The sequence below is a fragment of the Platichthys flesus genome, chromosome 9, assembly GCF_949316205.1.
Source record: "Platichthys flesus chromosome 9, fPlaFle2.1, whole genome shotgun sequence".
Taxonomy (NCBI): domain Eukaryota; kingdom Metazoa; phylum Chordata; class Actinopteri; order Pleuronectiformes; family Pleuronectidae; genus Platichthys; species Platichthys flesus.
The window spans coordinates 11,967,744-11,984,353 of NC_084953.1; the positions used below are offsets into that span (position 1 = coordinate 11,967,744).

General features: G+C 40.9%; 1 protein-coding gene across 2 annotated transcripts; it reads right to left on the reverse strand.

The window, feature by feature from the left end:
• Positions 1–634: 634 nt before the first annotated feature.
• mcoln2 (mucolipin TRP cation channel 2) lies at positions 635–16,351 on the reverse strand. 2 transcript variants are annotated; one of them, XM_062395343.1, is made up of 14 exons: positions 16,202–16,350; positions 15,303–15,456; positions 14,468–14,641; positions 13,074–13,230; positions 12,783–12,861; positions 12,600–12,696; positions 12,302–12,401; positions 11,501–11,613; positions 11,106–11,255; positions 10,347–10,448; positions 9,697–9,819; positions 7,417–7,623; positions 6,763–6,896; positions 635–2,962 (listed from the first exon to the last, which is right to left on the reverse strand). In XM_062395343.1, the coding sequence occupies exons 1-14, from the start codon at positions 16,315–16,317 to the stop codon at positions 2,926–2,928; spliced, it is 1,743 nt and encodes a 580-aa protein (XP_062251327.1). In that variant the 5' UTR covers positions 16,318–16,350; the 3' UTR covers positions 635–2,925. The 2 variants fall into 2 exon arrangements, with proteins under 2 accessions (XP_062251327.1, XP_062251326.1); XM_062395342.1 differs by lacking the exon at positions 635–2,962 and adding an exon at positions 6,061–6,522 and having other exon boundaries at positions 16,202–16,351.
• Between the last annotated feature and the right edge of the window lie 259 nt (positions 16,352–16,610).

The following is a 16,610-nucleotide window of genomic DNA, read 5'->3' on the forward strand; positions in this document are numbered from 1 at the left end:
ATAACTGCATTGGACTCAAAAGTATAATATTTCCCACTCAAATGTTTTGGATTACATCACGATTCAAGAGTTGAAACAATGTTTTGCTTTTCCTTCGTAAATAAGTGATTTGGGTGCTATTAGTTGAAGATCTATCAAATTCTAGTGAAACAGTTGATTTATGTTTCTCTATATAATATAATAATAATTAATTAAAGTAGATCTTAAATAAAATAGATGAGATAGGGAGTGTTTCTTCGCCCCTGATCCCTTCAAAAATTAAGATATTTACATAAAATAACACTGAAATTTAGTTAAAACCAGCAGGTTTAGGCAAAAAAGAATTAAACAAATATTGTTTTAGTAGTTCAATAACAAGTAAATTAACCCTCTCAAGCTCTCAGCTTGTTTTGTGGTTTTCAAGGCCAATAGAATTTAAAATATTAAACAAAAAGTATTTACTACGGAAAAATGCAGTGTCTGTGGCAAAGAATTACAATTTTTTAACCTTTTCATTATTTTATACATGGCCCCTCAAAATTTTCTTGGAACGAGCCGCACCTCAGGACTCCAAAAAATAACCACGCCACCTCAGCTACAACAGTCAGCTACTAAGCATCAATAATAAAAAGACAAAATATGACAGTACACCAGGTTCAGGTTGCAGAATGGGTACTTTTACTTTTGATACTTTAAACACACTTCAGCTTTGTACACAGGATTGAGTCCTCCTGCAGCGGCTAAAGACTCCGACCAGCCCTTTGTCTTCCCCTCTTTCTCACCGCCTCACAATGATCAACATTGTCCCGTTAAATAAAAACTTAAGGCACAACAATATATAGAAAACAAAACAAATGTAAGCGTTTAGCTTATAATAACAGAACATTCAAAATACAACACATTGGAACTTTTACTAAAGTAAGGGATCTGAGTACTTCTTCACCACTGTCACAGTAATTATCTGATAACCTTGATAGCAGAGTGTGACCATGGCTGTGTTTATGTGTTGTGGGGCCCCAGGGTGTGTCCCTCTATTGACCCCCAACACACTCAACTCTGCTTCTGTACACAACAGTGTTTGAGGCCCCGCGTGTGGGAAGATACCTGCTTTGGTTGATTGGCAAACAGCTTTGAATAGGTCAAGTCAGTTCACACAGTTTTCTATGGGTGTTGTCTTTAACATAAGTGTAGTAGAAGATCACCTACTAAACGATTTTCCACAAATGTGCAAGTTGTGTTTCAGAGGCCACACATCTAAACTGATTTGTTATTGAATTGTGTTATTTGAAAGTAACACTGGCGTTTGTTGACTCAAAGTAAACCCGCAGATTAGTCAGATCCTTAGAGCGAGTATCCAGCTCTCCTGTTTCTTTTTTTTTTTTCTGGGCTGTGTTTTAACATGAACTCAAGAGATCTGACAAATAGGAGGGCAGTGTTGCCACATGTAGGAAAAACACTATGTGGCTGTTTTTATCCTGTCCAGACTGAATCAACCAAGAACTCTCTCGGATGACATAAGGGCAGAGAAACAGCCCACTGAGCATAGAGGTCTTTTGATAGATGAACTCTTTGCAGCTCAAATTCAATGCTCTAACAAAACACACCTGCTTTGATTATTATCAGGTTAATGGCTCAGCAGTCACACTCTGAGTGTGAAGTCATGCTGCAGCTTGTTTTAACATCTTAACATGCTGGTAGATTTAACGATAAGGTTGAGTCATGCTCCGGTCCTGGTGTTGGCATCTATAACACCCGTCTTTTTCAATCTCAGCCTGGCTCCTAATGGTTTAAATCACGTGTCACAGATGCAGAATCGTCTTCATCAGCTCAACTCATGTGCGGAGAACCACAGGGTTCTACCTTTGGTCCACTTTTGATTTCCCTTTATAAGCTTCCTCTATTTTAAAGGAAGTCTCCTGTCATTGCTATGCAGATGATACAGAGGTTTACTCATTGAATCCACCGTTATGTTAGACGTCCAAGGAATTCAATTGACTGTATCACAGCTTTTTAGAAACAGATGTCTTGCAACGTTCTGTAGATAAATTCAGAAGAACTGGCCCCCAGTTATATAACAGAGCTAACTCCCTATTCTTAAAGCCATAATGTAAGATATTCCAAACAACACAGACACTTACTGGTAACTAAGGCTGACCAGGCTTTTGCCACCAGGGCCCAGAGGCTCTGGTACTCCAGTCTGGGGAGACAATCCAGCACCAAAACTTATACATTTTCTTAATGGATGTTGTTGTTTTTCTTCGACTTGATTTGTTTATTCTCATATATTTTTTAAACTACTTTGCGACCGTGTTTAGAAAAGTTCTACAAAATACGGTTTTATCATCATTTACTATAATGATATTGATGATGAAATTAAGAGACACCATTGGAGCTCATTTATTTTGTGCAGAGGAAATTCATAGATCTCGATCCTCATTGCCATTCAGGCTCCCACCACTGCTTGTAATATACTGACCATATAAATAATCACATTCATGTAAAGCTTTGACTTCTTACTTCTACTCGCCGTTTGACTCGAAACTAAATAAAAATATCGGCTTTAATGTTGTCTCTTTGACAATTCTTGGCAAACAACATACATCTTGCATCACGTTGCCTCGACCTGGTGTTCGAAACAAAAGTTGAGTTCATAACAATGGGGAATCCAGCTCTTTGGTAACTAATATATATCCGCATGCTTGAAAAAGGTCCAGTTAACTCCTCTGCGATATCCTGAACTCCAACAGACACAGTTCACTAACAGGTTGGCCTTTTAGTCCTAGTTCCAACTCATCAGCCTGAGCACCAGTTTGATCAGAATATTGCCCTTCACAGTTATTTCTACGTATCCCAGGGAGGCATCTGTCGTCAGCGTCAGATGTGTGAGGTCCTGTTCCCAGCATCCTCCTCCTCCTTGAACCCTCTCATCGGGAGGTGGGACAGTCGTCAACTGATCAGCACCATGTCGTCATTTTCTGGAACTCTGACATGATAAAAAAAAAAGAACATAGACATGACATCTTCAATGTCTCATCAGCAGCACCATATATGGAAAAACACGTGCACGGTTTCTGCTTCAGGTCACTAATAAGGACTTTTAACTGATGCATCAGCAAACACCTGTTTTATTGAAGTCACATCAGGTGAAATCTTTTGTTCTAAAACTTACTTAACTACTTGTACTTCAACATGAAGTATTCCTCAATAAAGGAGTACAAATTAAGACAAATGTAAAGAAGCTGATGTCGCAATGACCACAGTTTGATGAAATGAGAGAATAACTCTTATTTGCATCATAAGTGAGTCTTATAATTATTTTCTCAATTAATCAATTCGCTGCTTTGTTTGTAAAAAATTAAGAAGATCGAGAAAATAGCCAGCTTTATTTTCTCACAGCCTTTGTATTGTAATTGCTGAGTTTTATTGGACTGAGTGAGATGTGACAAAGAGGATCAGCTAAAGTACATGTGAAGCTGTAATAATCTCCTGTTGAGCAATGTAATGCCTTTGAACATAATAATCTGATGACAGTCCTGGGAGTTTTTGCTCAAGGTATCAAATATCCCAGACTGTTCCTGAGTCATTTTGTTTTACGATGCATCATCCAACTCGTGACAAAGGTCACAGGAATTCAAGATTCAGCAAGACACCCGGCTGCTTGTTCAGACTGGAGAGGTCTCTCTGAAAGTCTATCTACAAAGTGTTGTTGTGGAAATGACCTCATCACAGATGCTGTTTAGAATTCAAACCATTACAAGCATTATCCGGATGCTCTGGGATTTCTCCTGAATACGGGTTTGGCCCTGACACGGAGGGAGACAACGTGCAGATTGCTGAGGTCAGAATTTCTGTGGTTTCACTGGTTTTCAGGTGAATTCTTAGAATAATATCATTATGGTAAATGGTGGCAGTGGTGCAGTGGTTAGGGTCCCAGGATGATTGTTCTCAGTTTGAACCCTAGTTCAACCAGGGCTTTCTGTGGGGAGGTGCATGGTTTCTATCCAGTAACTCCCGCTTCCTCCCACAGTCCAATCCCATGCAGCTAAGGGGCCAACTGGAGACTCTGAATTGTCCATCGGTGTGAACGCTTGTTTGTCTCTTTATGTTGGTCCTGTGAGTCCCTAAAGACCTGTCCAGAGTGTAGCCGCCACTTTCCCAACGTCAGCTGGGATTGGCTGCAGACCCTCATGACCCTCAAAGAATAAAGTGGTTTAAGACCTGTCTACATTGAACACATTTATTCTGATATTAGCCTGATTAACCCAATAGTCTGAATAAGACGCTGCCATGTGAACAGCTCTGAATTAAGACATATGGAATTTTTCAATCATAGTCCCATTATGTAGACATAGATCTGTCTTAATTGCAGTACAACGTCTTATTGGTGTTTTTCATTGCAGTTTGCAACATCGACATAGGACCGTTTCCGACTGGATTTGAGTGTAAATAAGATGTATTTGTCGCAGATCCATATAAAAATTTGGATGGAATTAATTAAATAAGGTTTCATAAGGGGACTGTGGGAGGTAAGTACCACTCAGTACCAGATCAATATTCGGAATATTGCTCTCCATGTAAACAACGTCATAGACAATGAATGAAGCGATGAAAATGAAACTCCCCCTTGAAACAGCTTCTTGTGTCTGAAATGTTTGCATCTCTAAGAAACCGCTCAGTCTATATCGGTGACATCAAGCCTACAATTCATTCCACATTTCCCCTATATGATCAGTGCAAGCAGCACATTTTACTGCAGAGCCGGAGTTTGCAGTTGAGACTCTCCGACTCTCTGTTCCTCAATCTGCTGAAGCCAGATTGAGGATGTGAATGTGTTTCACGGAGAGAACACCTGTCAGATGGACCCATTTGTTTTGAAATCAAAACTGATTCTGGATTGACGCATCACCTTTGTGTACAGATTAGTGCTTCTCTTTATCAAATCTCTTTCAGACATAATATCCAGTATGTAATCAAGAACCATTTGTGTGAGCCGCAACCAATACATTCCAGCCTCAGGTGAAGAACTCCTGGAACTGAAGTGTCAGGTACGACCTTTATACTTGTCCACTCAGCACTCACTTTCATTCATTAAAATACAAACTTGATTTACTGGTTCCATCTAAGTTACACATTTGAAATCCAAATGGAGAGCCATGCTTACTTTCCAAACAAGACGACTGCAGCGGAGGAGGATAAACAGTCGGAAGAGGCTAATTGCAGATGAAATTTCATCCAATCCGCTGAAATGTTTGAGCAAAGCGCTGATTTCATTTTTTGACAGTGATGCTCATAAAGAGGAAATCTAAGTCAGGACAGAGGCTGCAAATGGCTGCGAATAAACAAATTTGTAACCTGACCAGAGAACTGCTAATGACAGGAAGCCAGACGACTCTGAAATGTCATTTCATCGGAGAAGATGGATATTCAGCTGCCACTCCTGCACTATTACAAATGATCACTTAATGGTTGTGTAACTGAAGCTGCACTTCCTCAAACACTTAAAAGACGTCCAGAGCAGAAGGGTCCAACAAGCAGGAGACGACCACATGATGGCAAAACCATAGTGGTGAGGAGCCACGTAAATCCATTAGAAACTGAAAAGTAAACTTTGCTATCATAACTGAATTTACACTTAAACTATTTCCTGGACAAACACTTAATTGATCATTAGCAGGAAAACTGAATAATACATGAGTAAGTTTTATGAATCTTTCATAAAGCCCGATCAAAAGTGGGAGAAGGAAACCATAAGTGCAGGTTTCTGGTTTAAATCTGAAACATTTCGGGTTGGATAGTGGATCAAGGCCCGTATAAAACAAAACCTCACGTGCACTAAACTTCGCTGAGCGCCACATTAAACTTTCACCCGTCCCACTCCAAATCATAACTCTGTCCCACTAACCGCTGAGCCTCAGCAAAAAATGTCTCCATTTGACAAAAAAAAACCTCAGTGTCGACCGTGGTTTCTTTGAGAGGTAACACAGTAGAGGGGGCGGGGGGGGGGGGGGGGGGGGGGGCAGCGTCCCAGCGTACTCCCTCTGTCTCTCTGTAATCAGCCCATCACTGGGTGTGTCTGCATAGCTCCCACCACTAATTCCATCGCTCTCAGGCCGAGCCAAACCGCAGCGAGGAGGAAACTCCGCTGCAGTCGGCTGCTGCCGGCCCATGATGGAGGTCGCCTCAGGGAGAGGGAACCAGGGGACCTATAGACACATATGATGACCTGCTGGAGTAGGGACTCTAAATTTACTGTGCGACTTGCATCTATAGGGACTGTTGCTCACATTTCCACATGAAGTGAGCTCAGTTTTGTTGCTGTGTACTTGGGGCGTTCTAAAAAGAACACTCTCAGATCTCGCTGCCTTTCAAAATTCACATCTTACCCAGGATACATGAAGAAGACAGAAATGTTTGGAAGCATGGATGCTTCCCACGTTGACAGCAGCCGCCTCTTGTTTGGAACAAACAGCGGAAAACGTGACCTTGATAATGAAAGAGTGTCAACCGAGCGCTGCCAATGCTGTTTGTGTGACATCACCGATTCTGTGGGAGGTGCAGTGCAGAAAAAAATATCACAACTATGATCCCGGGGCAACAAAGACGTCACCAAAATGAAAAAGCACAACCGTTTTTTCAGACAAATCCTGAGAAACTCTTCAGAGGAAGCCGACAAGTGGTTTTAAAGAATGTAACCTCTGTGTTCCAGTTGTGTGTGTGTGTGTGTGTGTGTGTGTGGTGTGTGTGAATGAAAATTAAACATTATCACTGGGGTCGTTGTCATACCGTTGGCAGCAGCAGAGCACAGAGTTCCTGATGTGAACATCTGCCTGACTGCTCTCCTCCACCACAGGGAAATCTTTCTGCTCTCTGAGGAACTTGTGCAGGTCCGTCAACGGGAAACCCTCCTTCTGGTAGTTCTGTGAGACCCAACAGAAATAATTCATCAGTGCAACAGCCGCTTTAAGACGTAAAGACTTATTTCACAGTGGATGATGAAGAGGAAAAATCTAGTGAGGACAGTTAAGTAAACAAATAGAAATGAAGTCGACAGTCAATATTCGTGGGAGGATTTCAAAATGTCTAAATGAACATTTGCTAGAAAAACCTTGATACCATTTTGCTTGTTATGCTGATTACTTATTTTTTAATAATGTAATATAAGACAAAAACCCTATATGGAAAAGAAAGCTATAAAAACAAAACAACTAAAGATGAACTTTCTGTGGATCAATTATCTAATAATCTGCAGATCATTCCAGCTCTAATTTTCCTACCTTTAAAGGAGTGAATTTGAGTTGGCATCTCAGAAATCGGTGAAATATTTCTAATGAATTGCAGGATTTTCTCTCGGTGAACTCCCTTTCATGATGTCAAAGGTTTAAAAGCTCAATTCACAGATTCCCTTCCCTCAGGCTCAGTTAGCAGACCAGCGAGTACCTTGATGGTCTCGTAGGCGTCGGTGATGAGGGCGATGAAGAGCGACAGCACCATGTAGATGAACAGGGAGATGAAGGAGTAGAGGTACGCCCGACTGAAGAGCCACACCAGCGTGTTCTTGTCCTTCAGCTGGGCGAAGGTCGTGAACATGTCGTCACCGTTCACCAGGGAGAACAGACACTCGGCCACGCGACTCAGGCCCTCGAACTAGGACACGTGGACGAGGAGACATTAGACTCACAGAGTAAACACACAATAATGAGACATCACAAAGACAGTCAGTGAGAGCAGTGGCTGCGTCCCTGGACGTCTGATCCACACAGAGAGGTCAAAGATCATGAAAGTGTGTGACAGTTGACAGAGGTGGACTGATGAAGACAGAAAGGCAAACACTCAGGCAGATGTTTAAAGAAGCAGAGTCCTCCAGGATGAGATAGTATCTAAAATCAACAACATCCCACTGCGACGGTATGGATGCAGGGCAAAGCACTTGAGGACATGTGTAACAGCCCGAGAACATTCCGTGTTTATTCCCTCGGTAAATACTCGGAGGATCCTGGAAGGGCTGCCGGCACTCGACAGGGGACTCCCCCTTTTACCACAATGTAAATATGGTGATGGAGTCTCAGAGGACACACTAAAGGAACTGCAACCTGCAGCCGAAGCAGCCCTTCACCTCACTTTCACTTCTACTGATCCAAGAGGAACTGAAAACGAAATTAATATTGAAGTGTTCTTTTGTATGATATTAACTTTTGACACACTTTGCATCCAGCCATAACTTATTTATGCTTCGGTTTGGGACTATCAACACATTTCTATTGGCTCCGTGAGACGGGGCTGATCTCAGTCTATCTCACATCTGTCTCTTCAGCAGTATGAGCTCTGAGTTGTTTGGAAGCCAACTGCTGCTCACACTTCCGTAAATAATTTATCTTAACCGGCAAGGGCGGCCACACACACATATTTTTCCCGATGACACTTGTTGTCCGAGGAGTGGCTGCCATCTGTTCTGAAGTCATGGTCCTTGCCTGTTCAGATTTCCCCCAAAGTGTAGTTAAACTGTCTTGGGGTTTTATATTTTCAGAACACACAAAGAAAAACATCGCGTTGTAATGTAGCTTCTGGGTTGTCATAGTGTTATTTCTCAATCCCCAAGACTGGTGGCTCTGAGGTTTTCATTGTAAGATTCCTCGAGTCCATGGATGTTGTTACATGTCCTCTCACAACATCTCTCTGCCCTTTTCCTCAACTTATTTATATTTATTTACATACAATCTTGTTAACCAAAAAAGAAAAACATGTTTCTGGTCATCTGAAGCAGTCAAAATATGCAAATTTCTGCACATGCATGAATGTGTCACACTCAAAGATTATCTTAGAATTAAATCCATTAGTCACAGAGAGCTGCTGTCATCACTGAAGCCAGAGGATTACTGGCAAAACATATACTGGCACCTAGTGGCAATACAGTATATTTACAGACTGATGGACAAGCCAAATGCCACCTAAAGGTATTCGTGGACAAGGAAAAGTCGGTCTTTTCTTCAGGCTGTAAAACTGAAATTGGGAAATGTATCAACCAATTTTGAGAACGATCCAATATGAATTACCTATAATAATTCAAAAATGTTTACATGGGACAGAACACCTCGACCTTTCACTAGAATGAAACTAAATAACACGTCCCCACCGCTGTCTCATATGATCATATCCATATTGCCCTGGTGTACAAAGCGAATCAATATTTTTAATATTTTAAATTCAATATTTGCTCAATAGTCACTGTCAATCCATTGCTTTCCTTTGTTTTGCATTAGTCCCAGTGTTGTAAATCAAAAAATGACTGAGGCACTAAATAATCATGTCTTGTTTTAAATATTATTTTCTGGTTAAGTTTGTTATCTCCTTGAGTTGGATCATCTCGTCTTTAGATGATCATCTCGTCCATTTGCCTTTTTTTACCATATCTGTCCACACCCTTAGCCAACATGAACAATTGCATTAGGGTTCTTCACGGTGTGTTTGCCTGCGTTTGCCTGCGTTCCACATGTCACAGTTTCATACAGCCCCCCCCCCCCCCCCCCCCCCTCTCACTTGTTCCATTGTGATCTACACTCATCTCATACTCGGCCTCCGACCAACTGACTGAAACCCGTTATAGCAACAGAGAACTTGAATCCATGGATACAGAACAGCAAGTGTCCCATAAACTGATGAAATCTGTTCTCTAATCTGAACCTCAGGGGTCTGCCCTCCCCACACCAGCTCGTCGGTTACCTTCTCGTGGTACGGGCCCAGTACGATCCAACCACAGAAGGTGTAGCCCAGGTAGATCATGCCGGCACAGCAGCAGAAACGCAGGACCTTGGGGAAGGCGGCTTTCATTGTTAAAATCAGCACCTGCAGCAGAAACACGGGAAGAAGCAGACAAGAAGTTCAATCCAGACCAAATCATGAAAGAAATAGTTCTGTAAATGCAGACATGGACTTAAAAACCACCTGTGATGTAAAATTGAACATCTTAAATCTCACAGTTGCTCAAAGTTTCAAATAAAAATGGAACTAACTCCTAAACCACTTCCGACATATTGACAATACAAAGACAAAGTCTGCACACAGCTGGTTGTTTGTGATGTAGTTCATCTGTATTCTTATTTTCTACTCCAAAGAACAACACCTTCTTAAAAACCATCTTTCCACAGCTGTAGGTTTTGTCCTTTGTTTCTATTTGCATACTGTAGTCTGTATTTGTTGAACAGTGTCAGTCCTGTCTATGGATGTGAACTAACATTCTTACTCACCAACATATTTAAATTGGTGCTTTATACTAATGTTCTTTAATATGCTCTGTCCCTATCAAATAAACAAATATATTAGAATAAGAAAAGGCCTCTTGAAATTATGAAAAGCTTAAGGCTTGGACTCACGTTATATTTCTGGAAGTATCCCAGGTACCTGATCACACTGACCCACACCATTAAGGTGGATGTTCCCAGGAAGATACTGCACACGTCATAACTGGTCAAATTCTACGAGAGAGAGAAGAGAAAAATAACAGAGATGACAGTTTGCTTTTAGTTTTACGTTTGCTGACGTATTATGAAACCTGGCCTCAGTGAAACATAAAAGCTTTGTAGAAAAGATTCAGATTTAAAAATGGTTTTACTGGGCTCTGTCTTTTTGTTGTAGGGCGACCTGACTGGTATGGATTATTTCACTAGCTCTCAAAGTCCAATGAGGAAATTCCTGTCCTTGGTTTACTTTTTTTTTTTTTTTAGTTCAAATTGAGGATCTACTTTCAAATAGAAAGTTGTCTCTGTTGGTAAATCCCGTAAATTGAACTGTTAAACTTCCTGTCCATCAGCAGATTCCATAAGGAAATACCTTGTTCCTTGTTCCCTCATCCCAGCAAATAATAATATTATTTCTCAGTTGCTGACTACTCAAAACTTAATATTGTTTCTTTTTTTTTTTTTCCTGATCTGAAGGAAACACCAGCTTTCTCTCACGCTCTTGCTAATGATAATTTAACTCGAAAATAAGGAAGTTCTCACAGGGACTTTACCCTCTCTTCTCTATTGCATTTATTTTACATAACCCGCTGCAGAAATATTGGCCAGTCACCTTTGGACTGAAGATAAGAGAAACATTATCTACATAGAAGATAGTTCAGGACTTCTTTTTACCTTTGTTTGTATTTCCATCTTTAATATGGTTCCAACTATGGCCAAGAGGTCGCTGACGATGACGAGGACGTACCAGCCGTTCAGGAACTCTTTCTGATCTTCCTCACACACTTTACGATTGTAGCTCTCGTGGAAGAATCTGGAGAATCTCTGACAACATAACGATGCAATAAAAGAAAATATACATATCACGACACAAGTGGCATGGCTAGGGCTTTAGATGCTGTAGCAATGGGTGTTATATTGAAGTTTGCTTATTGTTTGAGGAAAATGAGAGCGACTGTAAGAATGTAGAATCAGGAAAGAAAAAAAGAGGAAGAGGAAGAAGAAGAGAAGAAATACAAATGTCCTGTGTGATGTTTCGCAGAGTGAGCATAGGCCGTGAGAGTCCTGACCTGGAGTAACCTGACGGCCAGCACGATGGAGCGGCTGCACAGCACGGCCGACGTGAGGCAGACCAGGATGACGAAGCCGTCAAAGATCAGGAGATAGTGTGTGTTCTTCTGAGCTGAAACAGACAGAGTGTGTGAGAGGGACCGTTATCTCCTACACAACTCCCTCACACTCGTCTCTGATAACAGCGGCTTCCAGAGAAAATAATAAGTCTTATTATATCTTGTGTTTTCCGTACTGGGTTGTATTTCCAGCTTATTTTCCCTTATTTTACTAGATTATACGTAACAAAATATAATTTTTCGATTACATTATATATATATCTTGTCTACAACTGAGATGCAATTTCAAGTGAATGGTTTTAGAAAATATATCTATGATATTTTATAATTGCTTAAATAAGATAAATACAAAAATATCATCTCAGCTTATTTTGGAGGGTTTACTAGAAAAAAGTTGTTTATCTGGTTATATTTTTGTTAAATTTCTGTCTTAGTTTCAATGATTACCTCCACCTTCACCTGTGCCTGTTTGTTGGTGTATATTTTTACAGAATTATACAAAAATGTCTAAACATCTAACCTGGTGGAGGGAGGATTCCGTGGCCTGATGGAAAACCGTTACTTTTTGGAGTGGATACAGGTTAACGGGCAGATCCTTTTTTACTTTATTGTAATGTGTTTTACAAAAATATTATCATTTAGGTTATCGGATCACTTCCTTTATATAGTTTTTACTATAAGAACCAGACAATCATTCTAGTTTGTTATATTTCCTCCTTTGGTTCGACAACTCTAACTTACCTGTTCCTGAGATCTTCCAGTTCTTGCAGGCGCAGCGCTCAGTGTCTATGTCCAGGAATATTTTCACCTTCCCGCTGTGACACTGGTTATCAAATGTTATCTAAAGACAAGGGGAAAAGGAAAGTAGGTGAGTAAAAAAAATGCAGTTGCAATAAAAAATTAGCACGATCACTGTTTAAGAACTTTTAAGTTTCTGGAAACTCTCCACACAGTCACTCACTGTGATGGGAGGTGTGACAGTGTTTCACCAGCTCATGTCAGTTTATAATATTAACAACAGAGAGCTTCTGAACTGTACCGTGACATAGAAGGAGTAGCAGTCAGGTAACTCCCGTGAACGCACAGTCTGCAGGTTGATGCCTTTCAGCTGGAAGGTGATTTTGATGTCGACGAGCCTGAAACAGAAGAGGACGAAGTGGGTATAAATAAAAAGTAATTTTAATGTTAGCAGCAGTCTCGGTGTATTGCCGGAGCTGTGTACCTGTAGAAGTCCAGATTAAAAAAGGAGGAGTTGTAGAGCGTCTGCAGGCTTCCATTCTTAGGATCATATGACGTGCAAACTGAGACACAGACAAACATTGTCTTGATTTTACAGTTTAAGTAAAATAACATGATGATTCTCTAATTGGGTGATACAGTGTGGTACAGTTTAAATCAAGAAGTCTTTTGTGGTCGTCTATGATCAAATGCACAAACCCCCGACACACTGTTTATGATCCCGGCAAAAAGGTTACTACAGATTTTCAGTTTAACCGGGAGCGTCCCCTCACACCTGTCTCCAGCTGCGCGTCGATGTCGTAGGCCTCGTCCGACGGCTCCACGCTGCCTCTCTTGTAGTGCTCTTTACACATGTCCAGCGGGAGCAGGTGGCCGTCCTCGTCCTCGGGGTAGGTGATGGGACCCGTAGTGAGCCGGCCCAACTGTCTGTACTGTAAATATCACACGACTCAGGTAAAACACACCGTCACAAGGCAGTTTGCACAAGGCTGGAGAGAGCCTCGCCCCCGTCGTAACGCACACAAGACAACTTAGTTCCTCTTTGTTTCACAGGTTTTTCCAATAGTTTAAAAGTAGCTTCAGAGTTTGGGTTTTAACATTGAAGTTTAGAAACCTGGTCAAAAGATATATTAAGGGTTTATCCATCTGTCTGAGGCCATAATATGATATTAATACACATTACGCAAAAACAGGATACATAAAAACCTTGATCATAACTGATTTTCTTGTGCATTTTAATATTTACTCCAAGAAATGAAAGACAAACAAAGTGTGAACCTCCGCCGAGGCCCAAGGGTCTAATGAAACCACAGGATAATTGACAAAGTCCGTATTTTAAATTTTTAGATCTGCACCAAATTACACAAACTCGTAAAAACCTGCTCCCTTAACATATCTTCTCTTGTTTTTCATCAAGATCCATTCATTACTCTCTGGGAAATCAGTGAAAATAGAGAAAAAAAAGTTGAAGAAAGTGAAAAGAAAATCGTGGATCTGCACCCCAATCTGGATTGAATGGGTTCATTCTTGAGTCATGTCTCCTCCACAAAAGTTCATGGAAATCAGGTGGATTGTTTTTCGCATAATCTTGCAAACTGACAAACAAACTCAAACAGTCATAACCTCCTTGATGGAGGTCAAAATCGGATAAGACACAACGAAAATAAAATGCTTTATTTGCCTATTTGAAATTTTGTATCTTAATTTACCTTTTGACCAAGGGCTGTATTTTCATTTATTTATGTTCTTAAAATACCGGTAGCAAAAATTTGAAACAACCCTATTCATCTAATAAACGAGTAAAGCTCATCTCATTCTCACTTGAGGTCAAACTTTCCTTTCACAATAAAGGTTCGATCTTGTCATTACAGGGAGTTGATTTACAACTTAAACCCAAATATGTCAACATCCAGGTCCTAACTGGGACTGAAGAGAAACAATGTCTCATGTTCAAGGTAACAAACCTCAAGTTGAGTAGGTCATCATAAATAATCAATGTTCAGTGGTTTTAACTTCATCACAACAACCACCTTGAACTGGGCAGTGAAGTGAAAGCTCAGGACTCTTCCCTCGTCTCAATTATCAACCCTTCAGGAAACGATCACAGCCACCTCTTTTCATTTCTCTGGTATAAAAAGAAGGATTGTAAGCTGAGGAGGGGGAACTTGCCTGATCCAGGACATAATGCAGGCTCTCATAGACACCTTGCTGCGTGTAGACCGCGACACTGTAGTCGTCCTCATCTACGCCAGTGTAGTCCTTCAGGAAGAGGTTCTTCAGGGCCATGGTGTTCTCTTCCTTATAAGACACCACCAGCTGGTTGTTGAGGCCGAACAGGATAAGCTACACGAAAACACGATGAGAAAACATTCATTGTCACATAATGAAGAATTTATTCAGTACATATATTCCTGTCTCTTGAAATGGTATTTGTATTTTTGGGGAAAATCTTAAAGCCAAACTTTTCACAGTCTGCAGTTGAATTATTGGTTGCTGCTTACTTCAAAACAATTAAGTCCAAACTTCTCTGTTACATTTCTCTCAAAGACACATTTTTTAAAAGGGGTGTTTTCTCAGGACCTGGGGTTGGAATCCCCCTGCGACTTTTTATTTTATTCATTTATTGTCTTACTTTGAACCCAGGTCTAATCTTACAGACTGTTAAAACCATTTAATGACATTTAGATTTAAGTATTTCTCATCTGTATCATCTTTATTCTTAAATTCTTATTTTCCACTGCTGTAATTGTTAATAATTAGAAGCAGCCAATAGCAAATACTTCAGATACATAGAAGGAGTCTGTTTATTTCAACATCTTTCATTAGAGAGAGAAAGTAAAACATTTAGATGACATGGAGCCTTGCTTGTTATAAAGTTCCATGATTCATCTGTGCTGCTGCACTTGGCTGCTTGGTTTGGACGGACTAATGCACGAGGAAACATTTCCGGGGAGGCCCTGCTCTCCGGCTCTTTGCCAATAGACATAAACTCGGCTGCACATACTTGTGTTGTGATCATGACAATCTTCAGGATCTGGACTCCCAGTTTCCAGGGAATGTGTCGTCGGGTCCTGTACTTCTCACACGGGCTCATGAAGTAGTACCTTAGGTCATCTCTCAGGATCTCCTCGTTCACGGCATCTTGAGCCATGACAGAACTGAAACACACAAAATAAACCGTCACTTAGGAGCTGTGTGACGGGGGACACACCACACAAATTGTTCCTGGCCTTGTCCTGGGGTCACCTAGAATTTAAAAAAAGGACACTTTTACTGATGTCAGGAGTTAGAGATGAAGTTGAAAAAGCAGAAGTGAAAGTGTGGCTAGTTATTGCATGAATCATTTTAGTTGAGCAATACATGCAGTGTTTTATAGTGCAGTGGTCATCATCTCTAACAGGAAGGACTCCATGTACTGAGTGTACACAGGCTGCATTCATCAGGCTGCCCGGCTTTAAGTCCAAGGTTAGCTCCATGAGGGCACTTTCAATATTTTCCCAACCGTGTGTCCCACCCACCCACACACACACACACACACACACACACACACACACACACACACACACACACACACACACACACACACACACACACACACACACACACACAAACACACACACACACACGCACACACACACACACACACACATACAGACACACACATCCACCCACCCCCCTTCAGGCCACATTTACAAACATATCTTTCACTTCAGGGTGTGCTGTGTTCTTTACCAGGAACTTATAAAGTAAGTAAATAATCCTGATGTTGTTGTTAGTGCGAGAAAATTATATTTGAGTTACATAGTTACACACTTTGTTTATTTTGTGACATTTTACAAACAAATGATGACACCTTGGTGCTGATCCACTGTTACACACCAACAATGAGAACTAATCCCTCACCTGATTGAGTTGCTCCTCTCCAGATATCGACCCAACAGTTCCATAACTGATTGATTGATCCACGTGGACGCTAGAATTGATCGCGTGCGCTTTCTTTCGGGTTGACAGTTGATCATGAGTTAGACCATGTTCAGCTCAGAGCTCCTGCACCACCACGCAACTTACAACCAGCCAATCAGGACCCGAGGCTCGGGAGGAGCACAGGTTCACAACATGTGGTGCGAGGCCCTCCAGCGGCCACTATCATGTACTTCATTGTTTTGCATTATTGATCAGATCACATGAGACTTACGGAAGCGTATTGCATTCACTTGAACACAAATACAGAGATAGGTTTTTTATAAAAAAGAAATTATATATATTTTATTCAATTTATTATTTTCAATTTTAATGCTTCTATCAATTATAC